General features: G+C 38.5%; 1 protein-coding gene across 5 annotated transcripts in view; it reads left to right on the forward strand.

The window, feature by feature from the left end:
• grb14 (growth factor receptor-bound protein 14) overlaps positions 1-12,644 on the forward strand; it is a 28,859-nt gene extending 16,215 nt beyond the window's left edge. For 3 of the 5 annotated variants that reach the window (XM_041056482.1, XM_041056483.1, XM_041056480.1), the window contains 12 exons: positions 3,050-3,206; positions 5,246-5,367; positions 5,533-5,607; positions 5,761-5,898; positions 7,047-7,157; positions 7,261-7,356; positions 7,713-7,775; positions 9,255-9,371; positions 9,769-9,838; positions 9,931-10,018; positions 10,157-10,250; positions 10,402-12,643. In XM_041056482.1, the coding sequence (XP_040912416.1) occupies positions 3,050-3,206; positions 5,246-5,367; positions 5,533-5,607; positions 5,761-5,898; positions 7,047-7,157; positions 7,261-7,356; positions 7,713-7,775; positions 9,255-9,371; positions 9,769-9,838; positions 9,931-10,018; positions 10,157-10,250; positions 10,402-10,548 (1,278 nt within the window). In that variant the 3' untranslated portion in view covers positions 10,549-12,643. The other 2 variants (XM_041056484.1, XM_041056485.1) reach the window with 2 other exon arrangements.
• Positions 12,645-12,851: the final 207 nt, after the last annotated feature.

Genomic DNA, 12,851 nt, shown 5'->3' on the forward strand with positions numbered 1-12,851 from the left:
TTAGTATGTATTTCTCAACTGTTTGCTGAAAATTGTATTTTGATTTGAAACCTAACATCAGTAAAAGAGTTAGTATCTGTAGTCTGCAAATCTGAAAAAATATAGAAGCCAGTCAAGCTCTTGGCCCACTTTGATTTGGTGCTGTTATTTATATCACTGAATAATAAAGGTCAAAATGTGAAATTTATTTTACAGTAAGTTAAAAACTGAAACACAAGATGCTATTCTGACACCACCATTAGCCTATATAAAATGGAAAATCCTGGATGTGTTACATATAATTTTATACATCTTTGTGATACAGCACTATAATGCTATAATATTTTTTTATGTTTGGAAATATCATCTGGTACTTTTCTGCATGACTTAGACATCAACTAATTAGTGAATCTAAAACAACCTGCAGAGCGGAAATCACTTCTCCTTGGTGCTGTGCCTTGCTTTTTAATAGCTTTTGATAGCAAACCATGTGAACACTATTTTGGTGCCTTAGGCCATACACCCACTGTTTGACATCAAATAATTGGTGATAATTATGCAAATGTACCAAAAAAAATGCAATTATGGTAACCATGGAGACATGCACAGGAAATTGGTCTGCTCTGATGTCCACTCTCTGCAGCATGAGTATCACGGTGCTAAAGCACTTCCCAAAACAAGAAGAGGTGTCGACACCTCTTTGAGGCTGTACCTTGGTACACCAGTCCTTTAAGCTAGGTGCCACAGTCTGCATGCTAACATGCTCACTGTGATAATGCTGATGTTCTAATGTTTAGCAGGTTTAATATTTACTATTTTCCACGTCTTGGTTTAGCATGTTGCCATGTGGTAACATTTGTTAACAATGCACAGCAGAGGCTGATAATGTTATTAATTTTGCAGATATTTTGTCATGAATCAAAATAACAGACAATTAAAATTTTGACCTGGCTGTGGCTGTAGATGGAAAATCAGAGGATCAGGGTGGTGGACCATCTGGCAGACCGACCTTACAATCCCTAAAACCACGCCTCTAGCATGGTTGAACAATTGTAAGTGCAGATATTTTCACTATAAATATTGTCACAAGAACCCTATGTGTCACATCAGGATCACATGTTACTCCATTTCACTGTCTCTATCCATTTTCTAAATTTTCACGAACATAATCAACATCCTTAAAATACAGTGTTGAATCTTTATAAAATTTTCTTTTTTCAAGGAATCCCTATGAAAATTAGAAATTGCGTAATGATCTGGAAAGGTGTGAACTAGCGCTGAATTTAATGGTATCCTCTACACTTCAGCTGCAAAGGTGCAACCTCACAGCATTATTCTGTGATGGGCATTCATCTTCTCGACATCCGAACTAAACTTTGCACACAACTAACTCTAATATTTTCAGTTGGTCTGTGCTAAGTAATGCAAACATGAAGTACATCTGCAAGGTTTCCTCACCCTCTGACAAACTCTACCCTGTTCCTGTTGAAATCTGATGCCTCAGTGATTTGATTTGGCCAATTCTCAGGGAGCCACTTCCTTAGAGCAACTTCACTGAAGCCCAGGCTACATGCAGCCGTGGCCCACAGTGCAGTGAATACATATTTTTTTTTTGTTTTTTTATCTGTTATTTGTGTTTTAGATGAATAGGATTTTGCACTACTGTTGTGACAAAGTTATCAGCTAGTTGCGCAGCTGTTGTCTCTGTCTCTTCACAAAATGTTTTAGATAATTAACCTGCAGTGTTGTGATGCAGTGTTATGATGCAGGGTTAAATATATTACACACTGGTTGCTGGAGTAATCCGTTTAATGCAGGCTTTCGTCTTTGTTAGACGTCGACAAACAAAGATATTTGTCTTGTAAGGCTCCACGCGGGCTGATTAAACACTAAATGGTTTACACTGAGAGGGTGATGTCATAGCTGAAGGCTCCTATTTGCTGATGGCTCCTTGAGGGCTCAAACCTCAGCCCAGTTGGAGAGCTCTGACCTCCTTTTATCTCCACAAAAGGAGTCAGGCTTATACTGGCCAGCTTTAAACTACCAATAGAACTCACTGAGAGAAAAGAGACAGCCATTTGATCTTCACTGTGCCCCCACCCTCCACCCCCCTCCATACCAGCCTCTGTCAACTTTAGGGCAAGTTGACCCAACTAGCATTACATTTAACCAGCACCTTTATAATTGCTCTCTTGGCCCTTGCAGGCATGATGTGGGGATCTCTGCCTGCCATGGGTGTGAATGCGAATAGAGAGGTGGTTGGAGCCTTTCAACTCTCCCTGTCCCTCTCTCTATCTCTCCACCCACTAGTGAATGAGCAGATTGATCTCTAGCTTCTTGACTCTGCGTGATGAGGAAAGTTAGCAGGTGATTTGGTATTGAGCCCCAGCAAAACAGATATGTAGAGTGAGAAAAGCGCTGTGCTAAGAGGGAGTTTGGTCTAATTGCCTCCTTTCAGCTCCACTGCAGCACAGAGCAAGAGGGAACGAGAGAGAGAGAGAGAGAGAGAGAGAGAGAGAGAGAGAGAGAGAGAGAGAGAGAGAGAGAGAGAAAGAAAGAGACAGAGACTCGTTGCCTCCCAGCTGACACTTGCTGTGCCGTCTGATACGTGTTTTTATGCTTCTTACAAAAGCTTTGCTTTGCAATGCTGTGTACTCAGCCATGTACAGGCTACAGAGCTTGCCCAACCTCAGAGCCCTGCTTGGCTCCAAACAGTAGGGGGGTAAGTTATACTTTGTGATGGATTAATTTGTTTGCTACACAAAGTGTTTGATGTCTCAAGGTGGTATTGCAATATTACTGCATGCCTTTCTTCACAAGCTGAAGTCTTTACATCCTGTAACTCTGAATATGAATATTTGCAGAATATTTTGTTGCTGTAATAGAACACAGGAGGTACCAAACTGCTGTATGTGGGTCAAACTGATTAATTTGTCTGATACTTTGCCTCACTTTTAATGCTGGTCACTGCATTACTTCAAGCCAAAAACAACAGTCTGCTTGGACTCCTTGAAGGTAAAAAGTGTCTCGTCCTGGTGAAGGGTTTGTTAAATCGATGCATCTGTTGCAGGTAATCAAAGTTTATAATGAAGATAACACCAGCAGAGCAGTAGAAGTTCCCAGTGACATCACTGCCCGGGACATATGCCAGCTGTTTGTCTTGAAGAACCACTGCATTGATGACCACAGCTGGACTCTTTTTGAACACCTCTCCCATCTGGGAATAGGTAAGATTTTGTTTTCTGCAAAATGATCACCTTTTTTTTTGAGAATGTAAAAATCTAAGTAACAACATGGTCAATACCCTAATCAGATGCCAAAATGCTCAAGTTGCGTTTAATCAAAAGGTCCCACTGTAGCCTGCAGTCAGAGCCACATGGTCCCCTGTACTGTACATCGCAGCCATATTGACATAAACTTCTCATTGTCATTGTTATCTTGCTGTGTTCGTCAGTGTTGATCATAATTTTTGTAGTACAAAGCAAAGTTTTTTTTAAAGACAATTTTTTAATCTGTAAACCAAATTGCTATGTTACAATGTCATCTTTGGCGTCCTAGCCTGATTATACACCTCTGAATCACTGTACACATTTCAGATATTTTTCAGCAATTAAAATAGTTTTACTGAAAGAAATGATGAACTGAAAAGGACAAAATTTCATATAATGTTTATGAGAGTTTTAGAAAATGTTCTGAGCATGTTTAGGTTATAGGTTTTGGTCTAAATATATATGAAACCTGTATGTCTTTGATTTTGACAAATGTACTGTATGTACTAGTATTAATCATGTGATGCTAATGTTGTTAGTCCAGTGGGCGAGGTTTGCTTGATCTGAGGGGAGGAGAAGCTGTAGGTAGTGGGGTGGTGAAATGTGTAAATGTATGAGAGTGGAGCAAAGCACTGTCCTCTGCAGGTTGTTTCTGTTGAATCCTAAGCCATGTGGTGTGAAATGTGAGGGGAGCTGATGTTGGATTATGTCTTTATCACTGTGAGAATTATAGAGCTTTCTTGTGTGAAATATTATTACTCATCCTCTATTGGAGTTGCATTAGTAGACAGTAGTGCAGTGCATGTATGAAGACATCACTGTCTACACTGAGACATATAGATTTTCTCTCATTGTATCATTTTCAACCCTACTAGCAACTGTCTGCTTGGCTTGTGTTGTTGAATGCATGAGGTTGCAGTAAGGTCTGAATTTCTAAGCAGCATCACCTGCTGCTGTCGATTTAACATTTGAATTGATGTACATTCTCAAAGGATTTGCTGCTAACTGTAAACATTTATGTAATATATACTGTAATGTCTGTATTTGTAAGTTAAAGAGACTTCGCCTCCATTTGCATTTAATAATAATGCATGAATGGCATAAAATATAGTTCTTAGTAAGCCAATGGTGAAAAACGCATAGATTTGTCAATGATCTATTAACACTGATCTGCAAGGGGACGGTTTCTCATTTCTCAACTGCATTTTCACCCTACTGCACAGATTATATAATATGTCCATCTGTTCTGTTCCAGTCATCTTTTTTTTTTGTCAAAACTACATGCCATTGCTCTCAAGAGAAAATTGTGCATCTAGATATTTCTTATTTACTTATTTAGATAAAATAATAAATTAAATTCTCCTTTGTGGCCTGACATAATTCTGCTGAGCTAATATAGCCCAGTAAGAACCTATTGAGTTAGTTATTGTGGGGGTTTTTTTGCACAACATTCATAGTTCATTTTTATGGGTAATATCTATGAATGCTTATCCAAATAAATCATTTATAAAGCAGAGCATATGTAATATTGCACATTTATTTTATAAGCCACATAAATCATGACTAGTTACTCTTTGCCTGGTGACTTATTTGCCCTGATGTTGTTCATAGTTCATTGTTCAACAACTGCTTCACATGGCTGTCTGAACAAAAAAAAAGGTTTTCCATTAATTTAACAATCATTTTTAGCTCTAGGAAATAATTAATGTTTATGTTGTACTTCTTCACTTCAGAGCCACACTCTTATCCAGAGGTTACACATTGATGCAAGGTTAATAATCAAACTCTGTGCCTCAAAGTTAAGCAATAGAACTCTTGCAGGAAAAGCTTTTGAGGACATACATTTCTCTTTGATTTTAAGAGCATTTAAAGTTGTATCTTTAACTTTGGTTTGGCATTGTGGCTGATTCTATTGGGTTGCCATCTTTTATCCACAGAAGAGTGAAAAACAGGTTAAGGTTAAGGTCGTTCATATTCTTTCTTCCTTGTCTCACCAGAGAGAACCATTGAAGACCATGAGTCCGTTATGGAGGTGCTATCAGGCTGGGGGATGGACACAGACAGCCGGCTGTATTTTAGAAAGAATTATGCAAAATATGAATTCTTCAGGAACCCCCTGGTGAGTTTGTGGTGAAATTATGGGCATGGTGAGGGGCGACTTTTTTCATGTAACTTTGCATTTGATATATCCTGTCTTTGAACTAACACACCTGTATTCCCACCATGGTGTGGGTTGAGGAGGTTAAAGAATGTTGTAATACTGATGCTGCTTTCATACTGGTAGGACTTTTTCCCAAATCACATGGTCTCCATATCCAGTGAAACCAATGGGATGGTGGATCACTCTCAGCTTATTGAGGTATCAGGTTCTCTCTGTTTACAGTGAACTCTCTTTGCCCTTGAGTGCCAGTTGTGAATTTCTCAACCTCTAAATGTCTAAATGTGTTGTGCTACCTTGTGAATCTACTGCACAACACCCATCTATTGACAAATATTTCTCTACCCAACACAGACCTTTCTCAACTCCAGCACTTGTCCAGAGATACATGGACACCTCCATGCCAAAGAGCAAAGCAGGAAGTCTTGGAAGAAGTTTTACTTTGTCCTGCGGAGGTCAGGGCTTTATTTTTCCAATAAGGGAACTTCCAAGGTCAGTAAAACAAAATTGTCCACAGAATGTTTTATGCATTTTAGCAAAATCAAAAGCAATAAAAAAAATCAATGGGTTGTTTGTTGCATACAGCTAAAACCATTCAGTTGCATGCGGTCTTGTTTTGGTATATAATTGCATTACAGTGGTCTATCATGTATTTTCCCTGCTTGAATTAAATGCACACACGCCTTAGCTCAGAGGATTAAAAAAATCCATTGCACCAGTTGCAAAATTAAAATGCTTGACTTAATCTATGAAGATACATCCTGTTCCTGTTTTTACACTTTGGGTTCACCAGTTCCATCCTCTGTATATACTGTATCTCACTCATGTTGGGAGACGGCAGTGGAACAGGTTGAGCTTGATTTTCCTTAGGTCAGCTGGCACAGCAGTCAGGCAGAAACAGTGCTCTCAATGCTGCTGACAAGTGAACCTTATACCTAGGCACCAGCTATGCCAACACAACCACTTCTGAACTGCTTTCATTTCCTACAACAGTAGACCTTTTGTTGTCGAGCACAGGAAGGCTTTGGTATGGTGCCCACTTTTACTCTAGCAGGTTTACCATTCATCTGTGGTCTTGGTCAGACACACTGCTAGTCAGTCAGCAAAGACACTAACGGCTGTGGCTTTACAGGAAGTGGGAACGGTGTGTCACATGAAAGCAGAACAATGGTTGTCCTTGTGCTTTTTTTTTTTCCTTGGAAATTTATCTCTGGCACAATGTGGCTGTTCATACTGTCTGTACAGCCCCTATCAATATTTCTAAATGTATCCTTATCTCTTTCGTTTCATTTATATGTTAACCACACCCTCAGTTACTGATAAGACTGTTTATAGATAAATATACATTGTTTAAATTCAAGTGTGCTAGCCTCCACGTCCGCCTGCCTAAATCAGTTATTATGTTCTTTCTACCCAGAAGATTAGACTGTAAGCATGGTTTAATTCAAATGCAGTATGGTATTTATCCACTGCTTGCAGATTTAGTTTTATAATAGAAGCACAAAACACGTCCTCTTCATTTCTAAAAGTAAATCACATTCTACAGGCATGTTGTGGAAATGAATATTAGACTCAAGTTTATGATTTGTTCATACCTATACTGAACTCTTGTGTTATTATCCCTTCTTTTCATTTTACAGGAACCGAGGCATCTCCAGTTCATTGCCGACTTTAGTGACAGTGATGTCTACGCCGTCTTGTCAGCCAAAAAACTACATGGAGCACCTACAGATTATGGCTTCTGTGTTAAGGTACCGTCACTTTCTAGATATGCCAAAACTGTACAAAGGGAGCAGAAGTATTGATTTCCAGTATGTTGAACTCCTTTTGTCTTAATGTAACTTCTCTCTCCAGTCCACAAAGTGTAGTTCAGCCCGGGACTTGAAGCTGCTTTGTGCGGATGATGAGCTGACCAGGACCTGCTGGATCACAGCCATCCGCTTGTTAAAGGTTGGCTTGCTGATCACAAACTTTGGGTCTGTGTCTAAAAGGAGGAATGCTGAGTCAATGCTCGAATCAGATTTAACTTTGGGAGGAGGTCAAGGGAAACTATTGAGTGATGCTGGATTAGCATTCCCTCTCTTGATAGAAGCAGCATGTGTTCATTGTCTGAATGTCTGCTGGATACAGTTTAAAGCATTAGTCTCTCTCCTGCTTGTCTATAAATAATGTACAGTAAAGCACAGCAGACTGTAATTTATTTCTATCTATCCCTTTTCATCACTATGCAACATGGCTACTGAAAGTATTTCAGAGTTAATATGTAGGAGGTTAGAGTTCAAAATGCTGACATTTTTCTGTTTCAGTATGGGATGCAGCTGTACCAAAACTTCATTCAGCCACACCAGAAACAAAAAGCCTCACCAATGGTAAGCTAAAGCTCTTATTATTTTGTTGTCTTGTAACTCACTTGTTTTTTTAAAAATGTAATTTTAAAGCTGCTTTAATCTGTAATTTTATATATTTGCAGTGAATTTAATGACTATGAAACCAGCTGATTGTAGTGACAGACCATACAACTTTGCAGTCCGCTTCAGCTATAGGGAGCTTTTTAGCCCCTTTTAACATTAGCTCATTGTTTTGGTTTTTGGCCCACAAAACACTGAGCTCATCAGCCTCATTTCTAGCAACCAAAAAGCTGTGATAAACCCCCTTTAGAAATATTGACACTCTGATAATGTTAGGAACTAGCAATCTAGCTCCTCTACTCCCAGGCCACCAAAAGAAAAGCAGTTAATGCGGCTTTGAAGACAAATTTCCATGTGTTAAAAATCTGTTGGAGCTAACATATGCCAACACATAGCAATGTAATAATATAATTATACAGGACAAATGAGGCACCTTCAGTGTGTAATGTAAGTTTCTTGTCCCAGAATAGCCTCAGACTCTACTGGGAATATTTTTGCGGCAGTGAACACAATCTATTTATGGCTTTTGGACATGTTCATGAACCCTCTGCTTTCTAAAAATACACAGTGATCAGCTGCTCTCAGATTTAACAACTCATCACCTCTTCTCTGCTGTCAGAGGGTCATATTTGACCAACAGCCTTGCCAAGAGGATTAGCTAGAAGGATAGAGGAGAGCATGAATCTGCCAAAAACAGGGTCAGGCTGTTGAATCTTCTGTAGGCTACACGACAGATTTAGCTGTACATGCTACCCTGAGAATACAGCTTCATGGGTTCACGGTGAAAAGGAAATAAAAGACATATTTAAACACAGTGCAGCTGTAAGTAACACATTTATAGAAAGCTTTACATCACTAGAATCGGGGCAGAGTAGATAAGAGGAACTGGAATGCCTCTATCCTCAAAGTAAACTGCTCACTTTGTTTTACCCACTTGTTTACATTGCAAGCTTAGTAGGTGGTAGAGGGATGAAAGTGGTAATTTAAAAGCTTCTTGTTAATCCTGATAAGAAGAACTTTCTTCAGTGTGATCAGTTATTTAGATCAACTCACTATATGGCAGCTTAAAGGACTAAAATGTGCCCATGTGTCATTCTTCTGAAAGCCTCTCTAATCCTTTTTCAATGGTGTTTTCTGTCTGGAATCATTTAGAAATGATGAAGATGGAGTCATGTTACTCAGACACTAGATGGCAATACAATACCACAAGACCGCAAAAGTCAGTCTTCTTCCTTTCCACAGCATACAAAGGAAACCAAAAATAAGAAGAGCCGTGGCTATTTTGTAGAGTATAAGACATATTTTTGTTTTTCCATATTTTCCATAAATGTGATAAAGTCTCATGTGAAAATAAAGCAAGAAGTGTTTATATATGATTTAAACACACATAAGCCCATATAGTCCATCCCAAATGACAGCATGATAACTGTACCATTTTAGAGAAGCATCTCAGAGAACTCACTGGTGGCCATGGACTTTTCTGGTCAAAAGAGCCGGGTGATTGAGAACCCATCTGAGGCGTTGTCTGTGGCTGTAGAGGAAGGCCTGTCATGGAGGGTAAGTCAGGAGTCTTATTTAAAAACCCTCTCTTCCTTCTTAATCTAGAGTTAGTGAAGATTCCCAATATTGTACACAAGAAAAAAGGGTAAACAGCCATATTACTGTTATTTCACCCACTGGAAACCTAACCCCTTACATTTTGGTGAACTTAATGAACAACTAGTACTCTAGTCATGTGTTCTAACAATTTACAAACTTATCTTATATATTAATGTCCAGCATAACAAAGGTATTAAGAATTTTCCTAATGTTTTTGAAAAACCTACAGTATTGTTCAAAAACAGCAATCCTCATCAATGAACTAGAATAAGAAGAGAAGAAGAAACAGAACACATTAACTAAGTTCAGAAAATAATTTGATTAATGTTGTGGTTGTAACTCATTTCTGCCACAGAGGAAAAGCTGTCACCGTCTGAGTGGTCATGGGAGCCCCTCCACTTCACAGAGTTCAATGTCAAACATAGGTTTGTGGGACACATTTTTGTTTTTCTGATTTTGTTCAAATATGAAATTGAAGTAAATAATTTGTAACATGTTGTCTCCCTGTGTTCTTCAGCTATCCACTTGGCTCAGCCATGGTTCCACAGCAAACTGTCTCGAGATGAGGCTCAGCGTCTGATCACTCAGCAGGGTCTTGTTGATGGGTAAGCAGCTACAGTATGCACTCTTTACAGTGTGTCACTGAAGACATTTGCAGCACTTTGCATTAACAGCAAATGTCACGTTATGTGTTCAAAAGCGAGGACTTAGAACAACAGTGAAAAGTTTGTTTTTGTTTTCAGAGTATTTCTTCTGAGGGACAGCCAAAGCAACCCTAAAACATTCGTACTGTCACTGTGCCACATGCAGAAAGTCAAACACTTTCAGATATTACCTGTGAGTACAATCCACTCCTTAGATATACAGTCCCAAAATCCTTTTCATTCATCCAAAAATATCCTCCAAAATTTTAGCTTCATTTTCAATAAGTCACTTATCTCTTGTGTATGATTCCTGTATGTGTGGATGTACATGTATGCACATGTAGGTGGAAAATGAAGGGGATGTATTCTACAGTCTGGATGATGGTCACACACAATTCACTGACTTGATCCAGTTGGTGGAGTTTTACCAGCTAAACCGTGGGGTGCTGCCCTGCAAGCTCAAGCACCACTGTGCCCGGATCACCCTGTGAACAAGGGAGCCAAGAGACCCCTGAGGGCCCATGTGCACCTTAACTCCAGGGCCCTTGTGGACAAACACTCCCAGTATTCTCGTGCCTTGAAGGAGAAAGATATACACAATAACTAAACAGCCATGCTAACTGAAACCACTGTTATCTCCATCTAGAGTCCACATTCATACACATGGTGCATCCTTTTTTTAATTTCTCAGAAAAAGCTGAATTTGACAATGGACTGTATGATAACAGACTATGGGCACTGAAGATGTTGCAGTTTTGTCTGTGAACATGATTCTTCGGCCCTGTAGTGTTCCCTTATGTGGCGGTAAATCCATTGTGCAAAGTTCAAATATGACTTCTTGTCCTGTATATTGTAAAGCTGAATGTGTACTGCAAACAACTTGTGATTCTAACAACTTCATGATGCCAATGAAAAAAAAGTAGTTTTTACTTGGTAAGTCACAAACAGTAGCTGGACGTTTTCACACAGAACATTTCAATAGAATGTCTACAACAGTATGTATACAGTAATTATATATACCTGTCAGTTAGGGTCTGTCAAAGCCAATGATGGTTGAATCCCAACAAGGGCATAATGGTTTATTTGCAACCACATCATGCTGGGGATTGTAGTACACAACACCTCTGTTCTGTTAAATTTGAGTAAAACTAAGCTATTGTACTTTTCATTGTCATTGCATCTCTCTAAGTATTCAGGTATTATTTTTTTTTTAAGAAAAATGATTGTTGTTTTCTACTTGAGAGATAAAATAACCTCTCAGGAAGTATCACTGTGCATGCGCTGTATGCTGGACTGAGACTGCTGTAGAGAGAAAAAGAGAGGTAATGTACAGGTGGAGAGGCGACCCCACAGCCTCACTCTCCTGCACTGTCTATTAATTTTAAATGTATGTGATAAAATGAAATGTTTGCATTACATGAAATTAGTTGTGAACTTGCTCTAGTAAAAGGGCAGTGAAATATTTCACCAATTTTAGATATAAGCCATTAAGATGGAAATCAGAACTACTGTATGGCTGATTTTGATCATGTCTGAATTCATTGTATATTGAAATTTAGCTTTTGTATTTTCCAAAGATTCAGGTGCACAGTTTGCAAAACCTGGATTGATCTTACTAACACTACTCTGGGTAAACAGTGGCAGATACTGTTTTGTTTATGAAAAGCCAGTAATGCATCAGCTTTTCAAAACAAAGTGTTCTAAATCAGTGACATGATTGAAATGACCATCTTGTGTTTGTTGTTTCATTCATTTTTCAGCTGGACAAGAGTGCACTGATCAATGAATATCGTGGAATACACACACACAAAGTCTGTTTGTATTTTATGGTTTGGTATGATTGATTGTCACATTTAGTATTTTCTTCCTCCCAAAGACTTGCAAAATTGTAGAATATTTATTAGAAAATCATTGTCACATTTAACTCACATTACAATAGCTTTCAGTCACGTTTAAAAACTGCCAGCAATGTGTTATTCATGTTTGCTGTAGTTCAGTGAACAGTAAGGTACAGCTTAAGGTAATAGATCACCAGGCTAATAAACTCTGCCTTTTTAAAAAAAAATATATAAAACAGTATATACTGTTGTCTTTGTGTAAGTGTGTTTCTCAGTAAATATGGCATACATGGTTATCATATAAATGCAATGACAAACGTGAAATATAACAGCAAAATGAAATGTCTACCTGAGCCATCTCATCAGCACACAGTGGAGGTGCTTCGCTTCTTAGAAAGATTCTTATAGTGAATACATAAGTCTTGATTTTCTAATGGGATCCAAGACATAGATAAATTCAGTCACACTATATAGCCTGTGTATGGGACACCTTAGCATAACAACAGGTATGATTTACTCAAGTCTGTGTGCAGGATTCTGTATACATACTGTATGCTTTATGTGTCCTCCATGACACCATCACATAAATATTTTTTACAACCACTAGATGGTACTAGAAGCATTTTGCTTTTGCTTGTTCAGGGTTATGCTTGAAATCATATTGTGTCCAGGGCAATTTAAATTACATAATACATATAAAATGCATCAAGGAGGAAAGTAGAGTTAATGTTAACTTAAAAAGTTAAGATACTTAAAAGTTGTGCAACTAAGACCTCGTTGGTATTGATCTTCTGACGTTTTATGTGAAAAGAATTATCTGAGAATACACCAAGAAACAGGAAAAGATGCATGAGAATAAGAAAGTGTATTTTCCATTTACACCCAGTACACACACAGTCCCTGTGTCCCTGTTCTTACTCAGATGGTGAGTAAATTTTTATTACACCTGCAAGTAA

Source organism: Toxotes jaculatrix, chromosome 15 (genome assembly GCF_017976425.1).
Source record: "Toxotes jaculatrix isolate fToxJac2 chromosome 15, fToxJac2.pri, whole genome shotgun sequence".
In the NCBI taxonomy this organism is placed as follows: Eukaryota; Metazoa; Chordata; class Actinopteri; family Toxotidae; genus Toxotes; species Toxotes jaculatrix.